Source organism: Falco naumanni, chromosome 15 (genome assembly GCF_017639655.2).
Source record: "Falco naumanni isolate bFalNau1 chromosome 15, bFalNau1.pat, whole genome shotgun sequence".
NCBI lineage: Eukaryota > Metazoa > Chordata > Aves > Falconiformes > Falconidae > Falco > Falco naumanni.
In genome coordinates this window covers 21,986,336-22,006,005 of record NC_054068.1, presented here as the reverse complement: position 1 = coordinate 22,006,005, position 19,670 = coordinate 21,986,336, and the positions used below count along the sequence as shown (strand labels likewise).

The 19,670-nt window shown below is 56.1% G+C and overlaps 1 protein-coding gene across 3 annotated transcripts; it reads right to left on the bottom strand.

Annotated features, from left to right (window-relative positions):
* Positions 1-1,506: 1,506 nt before the first annotated feature.
* ENKD1 (enkurin domain containing 1) lies at positions 1,507-14,042 on the bottom strand. 3 transcript variants are annotated; one of them, XM_040615713.1, is made up of 8 exons: positions 13,910-14,042; positions 9,265-9,389; positions 8,748-8,972; positions 7,310-7,482; positions 5,200-5,361; positions 3,903-4,072; positions 2,847-2,983; positions 1,507-2,350 (listed from the first exon to the last, which is right to left on the bottom strand). In XM_040615713.1, exons 2-8 carry the CDS (start codon positions 9,347-9,349, stop codon positions 2,190-2,192), a joined length of 1,113 nt encoding a protein of 370 aa, XP_040471647.1. In that variant the 5' UTR covers positions 9,350-9,389; positions 13,910-14,042; the 3' UTR covers positions 1,507-2,189. The 3 variants fall into 3 exon arrangements, with proteins under 3 accessions (XP_040471647.1, XP_040471648.1, XP_040471649.1); XM_040615714.1 differs by having other exon boundaries at positions 9,265-9,415; positions 13,910-14,038; XM_040615715.1 differs by lacking the exon at positions 13,910-14,042 and adding an exon at positions 9,890-12,681.
* Positions 14,043-19,670: the final 5,628 nt, after the last annotated feature.

Below are 19,670 nucleotides of genomic sequence, written 5' to 3'. Positions count from 1 at the left end.
TGCCGGGCCCTCTGGGGCATAAGGGCTCCCCCACGGCCCCTGGATTAGAGCCGGTGGGAAGCGAGCACGGGTGGTGCCAGGTGCCCTGGCCCGGCTCCTGTGGGGTGACACTGGGCACAGGCACAGGTTCGCACCCTGGTCGGTGGCAGAGCTGGCGGCTTCGGCAGGGGAGGGTGGATTGTGTCCTGCTGCCTTCGCTGACCCCTGAGAACCAAACCACCCGTGCTGGCACCACCAAAACCTTACCAGCAGCTGCACAAGAGCCGCTGGGCTGGTTCAGCAGCAAGGGCCTGACCACGGCAGCTCTCCCAGCCCGTCTGCCAAGGGCCCTGCAAACAGCGGCTCTCACCGGCACTGTTGCCCGTGGCATGTGGTGGGACCGGGCAAGGGGACCCACAGTTCTCGGGGTCCAAAGGGGCAGCACCGACTGCTCAGGTTCTGGCTGTTCCTGCGGAGCCCCAGCCGTGCCGGCGGCTGGCAGGCAGAGCAGTGAGGGCTGAGCCTGGCGCAGGCAGCCGGGGCCCAGACAGGCCAGAGAGCAAAGCAGACAGCAGGGCTGGTTAGTCCAGGCTTGTTTAGGGCAGGGAGGTGCATGGGGGCTGGCGCCCGTGGCCCCCAGCTGCTCTCAGCACCGCTCTCATCCAGCCGGCTCAGCCTGGCTGCAGCGTTTGCCCCGAGGGCGGCCCCAGGGGAGCGTGGGGTGATTTTCCGGCTGGCACCTCACCTCCTTAGCCCTCCAGCGCTAAAAGCTTCTCTGGCCCTTGGCAGCAGCGTCGGTCCCCTGCATCCCAGGGTACCATGGGCAAGGCTGGACCACCCTGCAACATCCCCACCCCGCAAAATCCGGCCGGCAATGGGAGTAACCTCATGCAACAAGGCACCTGCTTGGGGCAACCATCCACAGCATCCCCACCCTGCACAGCAAAAGGAGATGGGGCAACAGGCACAAGCTGCAGCAAGGGAAATTTTGATAGGACTTCAAGGAAAAGGTGCCAAGTGTTCCCCCTGAGGGTGGCACAGCTTGAGGACAGAGGCCCAGCAAGGTGGTGGCAGCAACCCCATCCTTGGAGATTTTCCTGACTCAGCTGGATGAGGCCCCAGGCTGAGGAGCTGGTCCTGTGCTGAGCAGGAGAGGGACGAAGCCCTCCAGCAATCCCTTCCAGCTTAAATCTTCCTAGACTTCACACAGCAGGATCTCTGAAAAGGTCTGCTTGGCTCCCGGTGTAGCATCTGAAGGCAAGGGGGCAGCGAGCTGCCCAGCCCTGCCCTGCTGGCCTGCAGACTGAGATCTGGCAGGACTCTGCGCATTCTCCGCTCCAAGTGCCCCACCACGTCCCAGTGCCGCAGCCCAGTGGGACCTAACCTCCCCGGGCACGTCAGGCTTCTGCAGCGTGCGACCAGGACCCACGGCTCTCCCCCTGCCTGCACTATGTCAATGCTGCTGGTTTCTGCTGCCCACCACCACTCCTCCGGCCCTACTGAGCCCACCAGGAGCCGCACACACACTGAAAGAAGAAAACGATGCTTTACTTGAGCACATCCTGCCTCACAGACAACAAAGGCTTCTCCAGACAACCTGCCAGATAACCCTGCAGCCAGCCCAGCTCCGCCCTGGGCAGGAAGGACTGAAGCTCCACACTTCTCCACTGTCCCTGAGCTGTCCCCGAGCTGCTGAGCCCAGCCAGCAGGTCAGAGGGTGCAGAGGCACCAGCCGTGTGAGCAGGCTGGGTCAGCGCTCGGGACCAGGGCACACATGGCACATGTGCAGGTGCCCAGAATGAGCCGTGACCACGGCCCAGCTCACGAGGGGGACAAGGAACACTGGTAGCAGCACGGGAGATCCCCTACCAGTTTCCAGAAGTAGGAAAATATGGGAAAATAGGAGGTGATGCCACGGATCCAGAGCAGAGAACTAATCTCTGAGAAGTCAAACAGCAGAGAGACAACTGCTCTCCAGACCACAGGGTGGAAAGTGTGTTAGGGCATCTCCCTCCCTTTTCCATGGACAAGACACCACTGGCGGGTGGGCAGGGAGGTGCCGGATGCATATCGGACGCTGTATTGGCACCTGCATGGGCCCAGGGTTCTGAACTTGCCTTCCTCTCCTTCCCTCCCAAGGTGATGATCGTCCCTTCCCGGTGATGCAGGGTGTTCGCACAGAGCAGCACAACACACTTGGCCCCACCAGCTCAGGAGTCCAGCTTGATGAAGACCTTGGGCCTCGAGAAAATTTTGATGGCCTCTTCTATCTGGGAGAGCTTCCTCTCCAGCTCTACCCGCCTCTTCTGCATTCTGAGGGTGTCTGTGCACATTGGCAGCATCACCAGGTCCTTTATCAGCTGCTCCTGGCCTACAGAAAGAACAACAAAGAAGCAAACAAGTTGTGTTAGTGGAAGTGCAAAGAAATCCATCCTTTTCCTAACCTCATCCTCAGTCATGAAAATGGTGGCAGCACTGGAGCAAGGGCTTAGAATACCCGTCCTTCAATTCAAAGCTCAGCTGGAGGAGGACCTGAGTGACCTGCTCCAGCTTTGAAGAACTAAGGGTTGGACTAGAGACCTCTGAAGGTCCCTTCCAGCCAAAATCTGTCACTTTAAAGGCAATAGTAACCCAAACATCAGGTCTACTGGACAAGCCTGCTCCAGAGAGCCAGTCCTGTAACCTGCGGGTCCCACCAACCTGAAGGAGATTGATCTTTCCTCACACAGAGCTCAGATCCCAGCTACATGCCTTATTCCAGGTAACTCTTCAAGTGGCAGGAATCCGTGCCCCAGGCCCCTTCTCCCTAATGCTGGCTAGGATCACCTATTTTTCTGAGCTGGAATCCCTATTTCTTTTCTTCTTACTCTGCTTCAGATCGCTGAGGGTCTCCAGCCGCTGGCTCTCTGGCATCTTGGTATGACCAGGTGGCGTGTCAGGATTTGGCAGGTTTCGCAGCTGCTCCTCCATCTGCCTGCGCCACAGCTCCTTCCTCTCCAGCAGGCTGGCAAGGCACAAGAAAGCACGTGTCAGCACATCTGGCGGGAGGAGCCGCCCAGGGATGCAGGCAGGGGCCAGGAACTGAGCCCTTCAAACCCTGCTAGGCTCCATGTCACTGCCCAGGGACCACAGAGACCCACGCTGCTGGCACACACCCTTGCTGTGGAGGGCTTCACCTGCACGCATGGACTAGTCAACATGCTCTACATGCCCTGAAGGGCTCTGGAAGAGACACACGGAGGCCTACACAAGCTCCTCGGAGACAATGGCTTCTGCTCCTTGCTTTTTGCCCAGACCACTGAGTCCTTTCCAAACCATTTGCGTGCTGGTGATGGAATGAAGTTGGACAACACCGCTCACAGCAGGGATGCTGGCAGAGAACAGCAGGCACAGCAGACAGCCAAAGGACTGACACCGCGGTAAGTCCTAGGACAGGGTCACCCAGGGACTGGTTTCCACTCAGAACCCCAAAATGCAAGCCACTACTTGGATGTTCCTCAGACTCTGGGTCCAAGACAGGGTGAACACTTAGGAGGCAGAGCAAGCTACCTGCCTCTCCGTAACCACAGCTTTTTATGCTGAAGCTGCGCCATGTGGAGCAAGGCTTACAAAGGGGCAGGAGCACATTTCTCAGAGCACACAGAGCGTCCACGAGTCAGCATCATTGTAGGACAGCAAACAAGGGAAAAAGGGACAAAATTCTTTCTGAGCCCAGTCACACCAGCCATGGGATGCTTGTTAAGTCAAGAAACCAAGAGGGACTGCATTTATTTCCCAGGCCACAGTAAACTGCACTGCTTGCACATGGTGAGAGTGCCTCTGTCCCCGGCCCCCCGTCTTTCTACGCCAGAAGCTGGGGAACATGGTGAAGGCAAGTGGGCTTGTTACAGAAAGTCTTGTGGACCAGAGAGGGGCATACATACTACTGGGGGATGTGGCCCTTTTGCTTGGCGTTGTACTCCTCCTGCTCCTGGTGCTTCTGTTCCAACAGCTTGGCCAGCGCCTGCAGGGACTGGGAGCGCCGCAGCAGGGCCCGCTTGGCGTTGCAGGCGTTGTGCTTAATGAAGTCAATGCTCTTGCCCTCCACCTGGATCTGGAAGAAGAGGAGGCGGCAGGAGGAGCTGGCTCACCACATGCACACAGGCAGCTGCCCTTGTCCCCACAAGGGACAAAGCAAAGAGGCACCCGCACAAGCCACTGAACCGCAGGTTACCACAGCAGGACAGGCATACCGCGCACCCCCAGCCCAGCCCATCTCAGGTGCAAGGCCACAGGCAGGCAGGAGCTATGGCCACAGTCTGAGACGTCAGGCACCAAAAGCCAAGCCTAAAATCGGCCTTTTTAAGGTCCCCAGGCTGACCCTGCGCCCTCAAAGCCAAAAGGACAGAAAGAACCAGGCGTGACATAGTCCCCATGGCTCCTACTGGTGCATTTTGAGCCCAGCTAGAAAGTCAGAGGAAAATCTGGTCAAGCCCTCGCTGGGCCAGTAAATGCAACAGAACCTCTGGCAGAGCAGGAGCCTAGCAAGTCCTTGGAGGCATTTCACCAGAGACAGCACCCTCTATCACAGCTCTTCTGTGGTCAAGACAGGGGAGAAGGTCACTGGATTTGAGTTTTAGGTTTTTCTTGGGTTTTCCTCCTTAGGAGTTTATGCCCTGTTTAAAATAAGCCACTCCATGGCACTTGGGAACCAAGAAACTGACAACCCCACGCTTGCCAAAGAAAGGGGACATGGGTCACGGAGCAGTGTCTCTTTAGTAAGCAACTCTCCTTACTAAAAAGTGCATGCATTTCCCAAATTTTTATCTAATGTCCAGAAACCACAGTTCCTTCAATTACGGTGTGAGCAGTAATCCCCAAGACTTCCTGCAAAGCCCCAGGAAGAGCAGATTTGAGATTATTGGCACTTCTACATGAGGAGGCAGGATTTTCAAAGGGAACTTCATGATCTCTTTAACTATGAGCAAGGGCGAAGCCAGAAGGTAGTTTTAGAAATCTTTCAATGCCCATCTCATCACCCCTGTGACCAAGACCCTGTTTCTTCCTTTCAGCCAGGAACATTATTTACAGATCTCTCTGCTCACGCAGCAGATCCAACCCAGAGCCTCAGAAGAACACATGAAGAGTTCAGAGCAGGAGCAACAGGTTAAGTGCCAGAAACCCTTAGGATGGATGAGCACCAGAAACACCTGGGACGGATGCCGTTAGTGCGCAACTCACCTTGGTTTCAGCACCCAGTGCCTCTGGAGCCTCTGCATCTGCTCCTGCTTTCGTTCTGGCAGGCCCTGGGGAGAGTGATCTGCATGGCTTGATCCCAGGGCCACAGCGAGAATATGCTTTTAGGAATTTCTGAGCTTCTGGATTTGGAGGTGGGGAGCTCTCCTGTGAAAGACAAAAGAAAAAAATCCACTAGTGGAAGGAGGCTGGAGCAAAGAGAAACACACCCAAAAAAGTTTGGGTGGTCAATTACAAGCTCAACCTCAAGTTTCCAGCAGACAGATGACAGCACGTTCTTTCTGCCGTGACTTGGCAGAAGCTCTTGGGGGAAGACAATCTGTACTCAGCGAGCAAAGGCCAAGTAGACTGCCTACAGCAACAAACCCAGACCTGGAAACTGAATCTTGTAAAGAAACGCTAAAAACAAGGGGAAAAAATCTGCAGAAACGTGCCCTTGGATCAAATTCGTGTGTAACACTGACTGGAGAATCCGTCTTCACTGACTAATCTGGCAGGCGTGAAAGGAGAGCAACGCTGGATAACCCAGCAGAGATGCCTACCAGAGCGAGGAACAACCGCAATGGATGGGCAGCCCATACTGACAGTGACCACGACTCCTTAAAAAGTAAAAATCTTCCTGTGAAAAGGGCAAATGGCAGAGTGGAGAAAGCGTGCCGCAAGTCAAGAGACGCATGCCAGTCTCCCTTGCTGGCAAACCTAGAGGACTCGAACTCTTAGAAGAAGCCATCCCACCTCCATAACTCCAGAGCATGCTGCAAAGCCCTGCTACAGCGAGTTTAATGAAACGGCAGAGGCAGGCACAAAGCTGTTCTCAAGTGCTGCTCTGCTCTGCTCAGTACCTCAAATCTGTGGTTGGCTGCAAAAACAGGACAGAGTCAGAGACCATGAAGGCTAGCAGGCACTCATGGAAGGACAAAGCCCTCTCCTGGCAGCCAACAATCCTGAGGCCAATGGGAATGTACGATCTAACCGTTTGAGGCTACTCTGGAAAGGCAGCGGCAGCCCTGCGCTTCTGCTGCCTCAAGGAGCTTCCCCCACGCAAGGCTGAGCTGGAAGGGACCCCCAAGGCCGCTCCTCCAGGACGTCACTACGATAAGGACAGGCACAACACCCCTCTGCTTGCTGCCATGCAGCAGGAGCCCACCCCATCCACAGGAGCTGCAGTGCCTGTTTCTGGATGAAATAAGAGGGTAACCGAACACATCCAGGGTTTGCCTGGATGATGGGGGTCTCCCAGATCCAGACTGATGACCACTGGCTCACCCAAAGATAGTGCTGGAGCCTTCCTTCCCTCTCCCAGTGGGCCTTTACTTCCTGTACAAACAGGTACGCTTCTACCAGGGCTTTGGTGCATTTAGCAAAGCCCTCACTAGAAACTCACCAGGGCAGAAAAAAATTATCTAAACAAAGAAAGAAAGAAGTCAAAAGCAGAACAAAACCTTCACAAAGACAGACACCCACTCACTTCAGCAGCTGAGAAAGCCTGAGAGAAACAAGGCACAGCCCCGCATCCCTGCCCCCGCACGCACGCCGCGTACAGAGGACAGGAGGTACGCGTGCCCTCGCAGCCTGGGCTGGTCTGCGAGGTCTCTGCCCAGGGATGTCTGTGTGCCGCCACTGCACAGCGGTTATTCACCAGGACGATTGCTTGCAGAAGAATTTGGAGATATACGGCCCACCGTGGGTCCACAGGGTGTTAAGGGTTGAACTGAGGTTTGATGCAGCCTGAAGACCATGATCAGAACACCACAGCCTTTTGGCACAAACCCCAGACAAGCGTTGGCCCCCACACTGAGAAGCTGAAAAGCCAGCTGGATGCACCTCTGGACAGGGAATATGGTGTGAGGGGGAACCCCTGTAGATCCCTAACAACTGAAGGGCCAAACAGGAGCCTTCAGGCAGAGGGTTGTGATGGGATTTTTGTTCTCTCAGCCTCCCCTGCATGGGGGGTCCACTTGGCCAGGCAGGATGGGGATTATTCTGGCAATCACTCTCTGGACCCAAACCACGCATTCCCACACGGCCCCACTGTCACACCTGCCCTGAACTGCATCCCAGGCCCAGAGAGTTCAGGAGCTCAGAGGGTACTGACCTGCAGTTTGGCCTTCACCTTTGACTCCACATTTTCATATTTCTGGGACTTCCACAGAGCTTTCACAGGCTTGGGCTGGCCATGCTCTCGGGCTCGCTCCTTCTCTTTGCACTTCTTCTGAATCTCCTTTATTCGCCTCATATTTACCTTCTCATGGTCCTTGGACTCTTTCCCTGCACAAGAGGAGACACAGCTCTCACCCCTCAGACACTGCCAAGGCATGCAGGCTCCTGCAGCACTGACACCAGAGCCTACAGCTCCATCTCCAAAGCTGGTCCAGCTGCCCACGGAAACAGCAAGCTCTCCCCTCTCCCGCAGACGAGACAATCTGTGCATTTCTCCCACATTAGATGCGCGCTCCCAGACTGACCCTCTTCTGCCAGAGGATCCCACAGTGCCCAGACGAGCACCGGCACAGATCTGCACACACTGCCGGTGACCACAGACTCCCTTGTTCTGAGCGAGTGTAGCTAATGTGTCCCATTTTGGACTATGCCAGACAAGCCATATCAGCATCCTCTCGAGAGCAAGGTCAATTCCCAGTTCAGCGTCCTGTGGTGCTTCCGAAGCAAAGAGAGGGCTGGTTAAAGGCAGTTGCCAAGCCTTAAACCTGTGCTGTTCCTGATTTCAGTGTCAGCCATTGTCCCACATTCAAGGGGACGTAATCTAGACTACGGATTGTATTTTTTGTTTTCAAATCAAAAATGATCCTTCCTTGGGAGCCCCAAGACAGGGAAGATCACAGCTTACACAGCCAGACCCTCTTCCATTCCCCTTCTGCTTTGGAACAGCAGCTGTGGCAGCTGGCAACCAGCATGCTGGCACCAGGCAGGGCTAGGGGCAATGCCAGCACATGGAATAAATCAAACTACACCCTGCCATCAGCCTTATCTCCTTCTTGGACCTCTGAACGTACTTTGGGTGACCTCTCTGGAAAAGGGAACATCTTTTGCAAAGTATCCACATATACAGACAGTCTTCCCAAATCCTGCCTAGCTTCACTAACAAGGAATTCCCCAGGTTAAACATCCTCTGTACATGAAGAACACACTTGATCCATCTTTGACTATAAAGATACTGGTTATGTTCAGAGGTAACAAACTAGAAGGGCTTGATTTATTTCCAGCATCTCTCAACAGTCTCTCTTCCACAACTAGTTCCTCAGGTCCAAATTAAACAGCATCTGTTTTAGAGTCCCTCTTCCCATTCCAGACGTGGGCCCGACTGGAATCAGGGAGGCTGCAGCAGCAACAGCTCCAGCCCGGGCAATGGCTGGAGGCCAAGCCACTGCCAGGCCAAACGCAGGAGACGGGGCAACCAGCCCTGCAGAGCTCAACCTCTCCTCAGGCAGCAGAGCCGAGGAACCCACCCAAATCCCTGATGCCTCATCCCTGGCCCCAGACACAACTCAGGCCAGCAGCAACTCAGCTGTACTTACTCTTGACTGGCAGCCCCCCATCAAGGGAGACCCCTTCAAGCTGCAGTAAGAGACTGAGCGTCCCTTGCTGTCCCTTCTCCAGGAAGTCCTTCCCACTGGGGCGAATGCGAGGGGCTGGCTGAACCTGGCAGGCATTGCCCAAAGCTGGGTATGGGATGGGAACTGGGTCCAGGGGGCTAGTGGTAAAATCCAGCTTCTGAGCATTCCCTTCCAACCTCCCTCGAGCTACGGAGAAAAAAAAGAGGAGGTAATCAGGAAATTATTTTACCTCATGGTTTTCTTCACCCACAGCCTACAAACAATGCTGAAGACCCCCTCTCCACCTCTACCTCGTGCTTTCCCATCTTTCAACCAGCTCCACAGACCGCCTTTAGGATCACCACCCATGAGGAAGCAGAATCACCTGCACCAGTCTGAGTGGAGACTGTTGAGGACACCAAAGAATAAGGACATCTAACAGGTGAGCTGTGCCATGCCAAAGTACAAAGCACATCCACAACAAGTATCAAGGATTCACCTGAGAAGGGGCGTTTGTAATAGTTTGGAAAGAGCGTAGGGTCTGGAGGAATTGGCCCAGAAATCCTGGATGGCCCCTCACACATCCTGCCGTCACTCTGCCTCCGCCACAGAAACCAGCCACCACTGAGAAGAGAAATGCACCGGGCTCGCTGAGCCACCGAAAAGCGACATTATAAATACACACACATATGTATCTAAATAGGTGACCTTCTGACCTTCATTAGAGAGCTCACACCCAGAGACAGGGATGGCAGGTACCTACAGCAGGTAGGAAACCACCCCAAGTTGGACTCCAAGCAGGTGAGGCAAGGCATCCAGCAGCACGGTCCCTACTGTGGGGCGAATCAGCGTTTTTACCAGCGCTGAACCTGACATGTCCATGGCTGCTGTAATATCGGTATCTTCAGTACAGAAAACCCTTCCTGGCTTTGCTCTCCCATATGGGAACATTTAATGGAGACATGCAAACAGGAGCTGAGCTGCTATAACCGCCCTTAGTGTGTGCCTTTAGTGAATAGAAAACACAAGGTAGCTGGACGTCATACACATTTTAGCCTTAGATTTGAATTATCTTGCACCTTGAGCCCTTTCTGAATAGAACCTGTGGTTCAAACACAGCCTACCCAACGCAAGCTGAAGGCCCTGCCCCACACAGGTAAACCCTCTGATCTGTCCTCTGCAAGAGACACACCGGGGCTGTCACCACCCAGGAGCAGGCTGGGGCTGAACTTCAGAAGCACCCGAGACAAAATGCTTCAGGATCATGCAGGGGCAGACGCGGGACTTCTGGGGAAAAGCCCTGAGATGAAAAGAGCCCAGCTGGTCTCTCGTGCCCCAGGGAGAACAGACAGTCACCTGTTTAGAAAAATATCTGTTTCATTTCCAAAGAACTTCTCAATGTGGACCGACACAACAGACCAGCACAGACCCACAAACTGCTGCCCTGGCCCTCACTGGTCCATGCTGTGTCTCTCCCCCCCACGACAGCAGGATCACAGATCCTTCCAGCACCGAAGCAGCCAGTATCTATTTCCCTGCGATGCTCACAAAGATCTTGTGGACAGCATTTTATTGCCTACAAGAAACTGGAGGGACTTGCTCCCTGCTCAGAAAATGAGGATGCAGGATGCTGCACCAACAGGCACAGACCGCTGGCAAGCTGTTGGCAGGTGCCACAAGAGCCTCAATACCTCCCAGGAGTCACACCATGATTTTGACAGGCACCAGGGCAGCTTGGCTGGAGTCACAACTGTAAGAACTGGGGCTACAACCTGCATGCTCCGAATCCCGAGGCAGTAATTTAAAATATATCTGAGACAACTCTACGGGAAGAACTCCTTTCAGGATCCTTGACATGCCAGCACTGACGGGACGCAGCATCTGCAGTTTAATTTATAAACCAATAAACAAATCAGTACAAGGCTGAGTGAGTCTGAGTCATAGCAACTAATGCACTGCAGTCTTCCTTGCTAAATCACCCCTGTTGACATGAGACCCATTAGCAAAAAGCTGTTGTTCATCTCCCAGACACAACTGCAGAGGCAATGTAAGCAATGCTGACTACTGCACATCAGCATGCATGTATAGTCTGTACCCAGCTACTCTGGAAAAGATGTTTCTGAAGAGCAGACACAGACTCTCAGCCTGAGATAAAAGGGCATTGTCTTGGTATTATTTAATCTCCTTGATAATGGATCCAACTAGGTCAGAACAGGCTCTCTTATTCTAAAAAAAAAAAAAAAAAGCGTTCACCATGAGATCACTCCACTCACACTACTGGCCTTGAAATTCACATCTGATCTTGATCTGAACTCGAGTTCAAACCCAGTAATTTACATGCAGGATGACAGGCTGAAATCAAGACCTGTAGCAGAGCAGACAATTACTGTGGGAGACTGAAGGAGGAAAGGCAAGTTTATGGGAGGTGGGGGATGGAAGGATTGTTTTATGCCTTCACACAAGTCACATTTCACATCCCAACAGCACCCTGCCCCACCGCAGGGAATTTGCAAATGACACCCACTCCCTGATTTGCAAGTCACATCACCTCTGGATTGCGATCTTGCAAGATCAGACAACCTTATTACAACAGTAAGCATCTTGCCTATCTAACAAACTCACCTAACGTGGGACACAAGCCCCTAGCGTCAGCCTCCCAGCCCTGAGAAGCAGCAGCCAAGCCTGGGTTACCAGTGATCAGTACAGACTTCCCAAGCTGCTGCTCTGCTCCTGCCAACCACGGGCGTATCTGGGGGACGCATGCGAGAGAACCTCATGGCTCGCTTCTGCCAAAAGGGGATGTGCGGACCTTCCCTGCCACCATTCCCATCCTTCTGCTTCATCTCTTGTGACAGCTCCAAGGTGCAAATGGTCCTGTGCTGAGCCGATTCAACTCACCACCCCTGCATGAAACAAGCCACTTCTTTTGCTGCTTAGTTTTCTGCCCATTGAACCTTCTGTCCAAAAATAACCTGGCTGTCACCTCCGGGGGGGTTTGGAGAAGCACTGGAGCAAGCACAAGGGAAATACTGCAAGAGCACGTGTTTATGAATGCAGAGGAGAGAGGAAGAGGGAACAGGGTCAGTCAGCCCTTTCAGCAGTGACCTGATGGCTGGCTCGGCCACACTGTCTCATTTGTACCTGGGAAAGAATTTTCTCTATCACCATGTTAGAACCCTGAATGTCGAGAATAGTTTCTGACCTGTTCCCACCAGAAACGCACTACTCGGAGCATTCACTGGCTATGAGATGCAGGCAAGCCCTGCAAACGCAGTCTGGTTAAGTCCAGGTAAACAGATATATATTCATGCAATTCTTCTCTCTTCTTAACCCCCTGCTAGGCTGCAGAACTCGCTAGGGAAGCAGCGACACTGCTCCTAGCCACCGGGCTGCACCAGCCCTGTTCCCTGCCCTGCACAGATACAGGAGGCACAGGGCAACTGCCAAAGCAACCCAGACGTTAGCACTGCTACTTACCCTGGCTGCTAGCTTCCCCACCAGGACCACAGTTTAATCCTGGCCTAGGAGCCAAACAATAAAGGCTGCAGCCACACCTCTCCCCAAGTGTCCCTGTAAGTTTAAGAACCATTAATTCCACTCTTTGTGCACTTTGCCCCAGCTTACCAAGCGGTAAAAACGCTGCTTATCCCCCCAGTAAACTGAGATCTTTCAGAGCCCTAATGAACCACAGCTTCCTTTTGTGGCTTCTTTTTTAGCATCGTAGCTAAGGAAACTACAAAACATGGGAACAGACAAGGCTTTGGCAGGTGTTTTTCCCAGCCTTGAACCTGCTGTGTCTGACTTTGAAGCATTCCCTCTTCTTCACAGATCACGTTTTCACTGTGCCCGAGTCCCTGGCCAAGAAGCTGCTACCACACACAGAGCTGAAGCAAGCCCAGCTTCATGCCTTTATGAGTCAACCTCTGCAAAACGTGGTGGGTGGGTGGGTAGGGGGAATCCTACAGCTGTGATAAACTGTGATAAGCAGAGCAAGTCATCTGCAGCAAATCAAAGGCCTAATCTCTGTGCAGCTGGTCTTGGTTGTTTGCTTCCTTCCTCAGCAGTTTCAGCTGAAATGGAAAGGAGCACCAGGGAAACTTCCGTGCCTGAGGGCAGCACCCTGATCTAGGTCCATAGCTCCTGCAGGATCGGGGGTCAGGAAACGAGGTCAATGTGCCACAAACCTACCCAGTCATGTTCATTCATGCCTATGCTTCCCCCCCCCCCCAGACTGCAGTGGGAGAGATTTTCTCCTTTTAATACTGTCCCCCAGGCAGGTTCCCGCAGGTGCCACCAGTTCTTCCCCACCTGCCAGCCTCAGAGACCCATTTTCTCTTTTGCCTTTCGGACAACAAAGAGGGCCAGGTCCGGCCAAGTGTGCTGCTGGCCTCTGCAACACGCTCCCTCGGAGCTGGGCAGGCATCAGCAGCCAAGCCAGCTTGTGCAGCCTCCCACCGAGCCAAGTGCAGATGCTGCGGCAGCAGCCTCGGGCAGGAGGCGAATGCAGCTGCGCCAGGCGCGGGGCGGCAGGCACGGGGCACCGGGCAGGGGCTGGCAGGGGCAGGGGCTGGCAGGGGCAGGGGCTGGCAGGGGCAGGGGCTGGCAGGGGCAGGGGCTGGCAGGGGCAGGGGCTGGCAGGGGCCCGCCAGGGAAGGCAGGAGAGGCACCACGGCACGCAGGGCTCTGCTCCCACGCCACGTGCCGGGGTCACCAGCCCAACGTGCAGCCCCGGGCCCAGTGGAGCCCAGTGGAGCCCAGTGGAGCCCAGTGGAGCCCAGTGGAGCCCCGGACCCCGGCTGTGCCACCGCGGGACACCGGCCTGGCCCCGTGCGGAGAGCCCAGCGGCCACCGAGCAGCTCGGGGCGCCCCCACCGAGTCCTGCCAGGCGGCTGCCCCCGCGGCAGGGGCTGCCCTCGCAGCCGGCGGCCCCCGGCGCTCCACCCCCGCAACCCTCGCTCGGGGCGGGGGACGGGTCTGGGCCTCGCCCCTGCTGCCCTGGACGGGGGCACGGCGGCCCCCGGCCCGGCGCCCCGCAGCCTCCGCCTGTCTCGGTGCTCCGCCGCCCGCCGGGCGCCCCAAGGACACCCCCGGGCTGGGGCCCCGGGCCCGTTGGGGGTCTCTCCGGCCCCCCCGAGAGGACTCACCGAGGGAGCCCGCGGGGCAGCGCTCGCAGCTGCGGCCCGGCCTGTGAGGCCGCGGTCTGGGCCTGGGCCTAACGTGGGCCCGCCCGCCGGCAACCGCAGGCCCGTCCCCGCCGCGCTCCTCGGCAACCGCCGCTTCCGCCGGGCGGGGCCGGCCGCGCGCTGGGCCGCGGGGGGTGCCCGGGGGGGCGGGAGTGCCGGGGGGGCTGCCGGGGGCGAGGGGCTGCCCGGGGCGGGGGGGGGGCTGCCGGGGGCGAGGGGCTGCCCGGGGGCCCCGCCGTGAGCCGCCGCAGCGCAGGGCGGCCCGGGCTCGCCCCCCAGCACGGCCCCGCTCCGCCGGCGCCCTCCGCCGCACCGGGGTCCTGGGCAGGATCGGGCCGGCGCTGGCGGCCGAGTGGCCCCCAGGCGCCCCAGCCCCGCAGAACCGGGGCCGCCTCCCCGCCCGCCGCTGCCCGGGGCCGTGCCCGGCAGCCGGGAGCAAGGGGGGCGCAGCCACCGCGGCAGCGCCCCGGCGAGACCCCCTGCAGCCCCGGAAAGCCGCGATGCCCAGGATGGGGCAGCCGCTGGGCGAAAGCGCTGCGGGGTGGCTACAGGACGGGGTTCCTCAGGCTTTGGCTCAAGTGTGTCCTTCCATCTCCTTTCTGCCACTTTCTTCCCAGTTGAAGCAGCTGAACTCTGGATTTCCCCCACTCAATTTGCCTGTGGCCATGATCCACGGCTCAGCCACACCAGCGCAGCGGCTGCACCGGCCGCGTTTGCTGCACGAGAAGACCATCGTGGTCTGCGTTTGCCCAGAGCCACACTTCTCCCGCAGGACAGTGCATCTCGCTGCCGTGGCTTTGGACCTGGGTGGTTAAACAAATACCGGGGCATTTATTGCTGCGCGGAGGAGATGGAGCTGCTGGGGCCAGCCCTCGCCTCCTGCAGCAGCCCCTGCATTGCCTCATCGCTCTCTCCTGGCTATAAAATGCCGTGGTGTTTAGAAAGCAGCTGTGCGAGGGCATGTTTCTCGCACCATGGTACCACAAAGACAGAGGCCACCTCTCCGCTCACAGTCAGCCCCTCCTAAACACTCCAGGGTGCAAAAGTCAAACAAAATCCTGGCATTTTCCAGGCTGCTGGCTTAAGGGGTGGGATTTGGTGTGGGTCATCATAAACCCCGCAGCAGCGTTTGTGAGGAGGGGACCGATGTGCGGAATTAAACTTTATAACTCAGGATAGGTTATAAAGCAGGTATGTTTAATTCACCAGTGGGCATCAGGGTGGACAATTCCAAAAGCACCTGCTGCCCCGACATCTCTGAGCACGTGTGATTTAAAGTATACATTCATACATATTCAATAGATGCCTGAGAATAGGTTGGGTTAGCATAATTAGTCTACTGAGAAGTCATTAACATAAGTTTCCTCCCATCTGTGCTTGTCTCCTGCTGATGGTCGTGGGGGTCCTTGTCTCCAGTTTCTTCCAAACCATAAACCAGGACAGATCCAGTTTTCCTATCTCAAGGCACAGGTGGTGTCTTCTTGTCAGCACGCGAGCATCCCAGCTCCATCTGATCAGTACAAAGGGCCCCAGGACCGGGCCTAATTTGCAAAGTCATACCGTGAAGCTCCTCTTTGTAAAACAAAGAGAGTTTTAATTATTCTAAGTTTTCCGTATCCTATTAATCTAGTTATTTCTAAGCTTTCTATCAGGACCACAGGGGTCCCTTGTTCCCATCGGAGCAGGGCTGTCACCAGTGCCAGGCTGGGATGGCCACAGCCACATCCCGGGGAGCCCTGCTGTCCCTGAGGATGGAGACCTCCCACCTCCTGGTGACCCCTCCCAGGGCTGCAGTGTCCCTAGCAGCCCTGGACATCTGTCACCACCACAGCCAGCCCCATTGGCCCGGCTTGACTGCATCCCCAGGGGCCAGGGAGCATCCCCTGGGCCTTCCGTATTTTCTCGGCCTCCCTTCTCACGCAGGAGCGCCGATGTGGGGACCCGTTGCCTTCACAGAGGGTTAACGGTCTTCTACAATCTCCTGCCCAACTGGCGCCTTCAAACCATCCCCAGAGCTGAGCCTGGAGCAGGCTTAAGGGGAGCGGTGGGGAGGACCCTTATTTTCCTATGGAAATATTTTGTATTATTTTATATATTTATTATTTGTTATATATATAAATAAAAATACATTTATTATTAAAATAATAAAAATTATTTATTTTCCTATGGAATGCTTCATAGGCTGAACAAAACCTGTACGGCTGTCTGAAGAAACAGTCTCCTAGGAGATATATGGATGTTTTTTCTGAAGGTACTTGTAAAAATACCATTAAACTTAAGAAACATGATTTGTCATTTCCATTAAGTTTTCTCTGCTGGTAAGTAGTGCAAGATATTACCTTTTGAAATATATTTGATTATTTCAGTTTCTTCGTAAACAGTATTGTCATTTTTCCTAAAACTCCTATATGGACCAGGCCAACTGGAAAATGAGCCTATCCAACCCTCTTTTTCCAGCCTTATTTATCACGGAATCAGAATTTCCCTGCAGGCATAAATTGCAAAAAATCTGGATTAAACCAATCTTAATTCAATGTCAGATGCCCACTATCACTCAGATTGGTTTTGCAACTCTTACTCCTTTCACACATCACTTCTTTCCTGCCTCCCGGTATTATGCCCTTGTTAATACACCAAGACCATATTAAGCTTTTATTTCTATTAAGTGTCTTTTTTTAAGTCAATACTTCCTGCAACAATGCATACTTCTTTCTGATTTGAGATATGTCCATACATCGATGCAAGATTCACACCTCGAAGTGACACTGCTCATCCTTAAACCCCTCGTGTGTGGCTTTTGCGGCTTTCGGTGGCCTGTGCCAGCCCTGCCCGTGCTGCCTGCCGGGTGCAGGGCTGCTCTGCCCGAGGTTTGCTGGCTGGAAAGGGCAGGCAGCGCGCGTGAGCCCAGGGGTGAGGCGTTCGGGGCGGGTAACATGCCCGCAGCCTCTCGCGGTTGCGGTTGGGCAGTGGCACCGCTGAAGTCGGTTGCGGGCGCCCGTTTAAGGGCCAACCGTCTCCTCAGCAGCAGGGGAGCAACGGCAGGGCTTTGGGCAGGGGCTGGGTGCTGACGGGTGGCTTGAAGAGGCCCAAGGCAGAGCTGCAAGGTGTGCTGGGGAGGTTGGGGCCTTCTGGCGGCTCAGGGTGGGGTGGGGATCTCCAGCACCCCATGTGCTGGCCTTTTCCCCTCCCTGCATCCCCAGGTGTATCAGCAGAGCTCCTCGGGCTCGCTGCTTTGTCTTGTGCTGGGTAGAGCTCAGCCCTTCCAAACCCGCTGCCCAGACCCAGGGCTGGGGGTGAGGGGTGGGGAGGGGGTGGTGGGACGACGACCCCCACCCCCACCCCGGCAGCTCTGTAGGGAGAGGCAGCCAGTGCCCGTGTCGCTGTAGTGGGGGCTCGCTGTGGCCCGGCCGGGCCAAGCACCGCGCACGGGGGTGAGCGGCCGGGCCAAACCAAAGGCTCACGGAGACGTTGGCCTGCACACAGCCCCAGCAGCAGCCTAGAGCATCTGTCATGTCAGCCCTGGTGCCGGAGCCTCCTGCCCTGGTGAGGAGCCCCGCGGAGGGACAGCATGGTGGCCACGAGCCTGGGCACATCCTTGCTCAGCTGTCTGCAGCCCTGGAGAACCCAGACATCAAAGCTCTGGAGGTGAAGGTCGATGCTGTGTCGGATGTGGGAGCAGTGATGAGCACGGGCCTTGTTCCCAGGTGCCACAAGCACGGCACTTGCCCCTGTGCGAGAACAGGGGGTCCAGATGCGTGCCAAAATTTGGGGAGGGGAAAGGAACGGGAAAAGCTCCTTTCTGCAGAGGGTGGATATCCCTGGGGCAGGATCTGCTCCCCAGAAACAAAAAGCATGATGTTACTCCCAAGTCTTTCTGAAACTTGGAGTAAATGACCCCAAATAGTTATCTGTGAGTTTCTGGTTAAGCTGCGTGAAATGGCAGCTGAGTAATTGCCAGCCAGCTCCTCGTAGAGCTATTGTCTGCGCTGGTGGCATGCTCGAGGGTGTTCCCAGCTGCTGTCTGGGGCCTGGTGGTGCCACTGTGGGTGAGGGGGTGGGGGCTCAAGGTGGCAGCCATTGCCCCAGGAGGGCCAGCAGGACTTGTGTGGCCACCTAGCCCTGCAGTTCCAGCCACTGCAGCAACGCCGTTGCTCCCAGTCACCAGCCAGCCGGACTCACCTCCGTGAACTTGGGGCCACATCGGGTGTAAAACCCTAAATCCGGGTGGTTACCAGTGGCCAGCAGAGGGTCCAAGCCGCAATGACAGGGCCACCCACACCAGGGCTCAAGGAAAGCAGGTGCAGGGACTGGCAGGCCAGGAACATCGCTTGTCAGCGCTGTCCTCCATGTCTGCTGCAGTGGTCCAAGGACGGGCGAGGCGTCCGTGTCCATGCTGAGCTGTACGAGGAGGAGATGTCGAAGAGCAAAGAGCTCTTCCCGGAGCTGGCGGATCTCAGCTGTGTCGCGGCGCTGAAGGCCTGGATGCTAGCCTATGGTTTCAAACTCAGTAAGGCAAAGTAAGTCACCGCGTCTCCTTTAGGACTGCCGGGCTCACTGTGAGGTCTGTGTCTGCCCTGGGTGGGCTGCGTTGCACAAAGGTGGAACAAGGTTGGGAAAAAGGGATGAGCATGGGATGGGAGTTATTAGTATTGAGGATTTCTGGCTGGACATCATTCTGATTTGGTTTTTATTTTGTTGAGAATCGAGGAGCTCAGTTTGTAGTAATGTTGAGAGCTGTTTGGAGTTTAAAAGAGCAGATAAACCGGAGAAGTGTGGGAAGGGAGAAGCCCAAAGAGCTGGGGGCTCACAGCAGAAAGGGAAACAGCACCTGTGGCAGTGAGTAGCCTGGAGCCATCCGTCAGCCACAGTCAGCAGCCAGCAGCCACGTCCAAGTGCAGCCAGGGAGCTGAGCCAGCACGGACAGGGCAGGAGCAGCCAGCACCGGCCAGCCCCAGGCGTGACTGTGCTGTGGCGCTCGGACACGGCTCCTGTGCCAGGGCACGGAGCACCCCCCACCGAGGTGCCGCAGGGCTCCGTGTCCCACCGCAGCCGGACCCTGAGCTGGCCATGTCCCGCAGCCCGTGTCTGTCCCACAGGGCCAACGTGCAAGTGCTCCTGTTGCGGCACCCTGATTTCCAGAGGGCACGTCCCACCGCCAAGGGGCCGGGCAGCCTTGGAGGTGATGCTGGCCCCTCCACCAAGCAGCGGAAGGCAAGGCAGAAAACAAAACATGTCTCCAGAGAAGCCATGTCCCCAGACATGCCAGGTGAGCACCGCTGGTGGCTGAGCCACGCAAGCTGGGCTGGGCTGGCACGGTGTGTGTGCCTTAGCTGACTTGTCTCAGGAATGATGCTGGTCTGAGGCTGGATCCACAGTACAACGGGGTGGTCCCCAGCCCTTCTGCTTCTCCCAGACCTGGCAGCCTCCCCGCGGGTCAGGTGACAATGGGGGCTTTGCCATTAGTGAGTTTTCAGCTGGGCACTGTGATTCCCAGGAAGGCTCGCCCTGGCTCTTCCCTCCAGCTGCTGTTCTGTCTCTGGGATGTGGCCGTGTATCCCTGGCCTTTATCCTACCAGGCGGCCTCAGCTCAAAGGCACTGTTCCCCTCCTCCCAGGGCTGCTGCAGCCCATGAGCAAAGCCCTGGCAGGGAAGGGGTTGTCAGCATCGGGCTCTTCTTGTACCTCTCCAGTACAACGGCGCCGCAAGCGACCCTCGTATATCA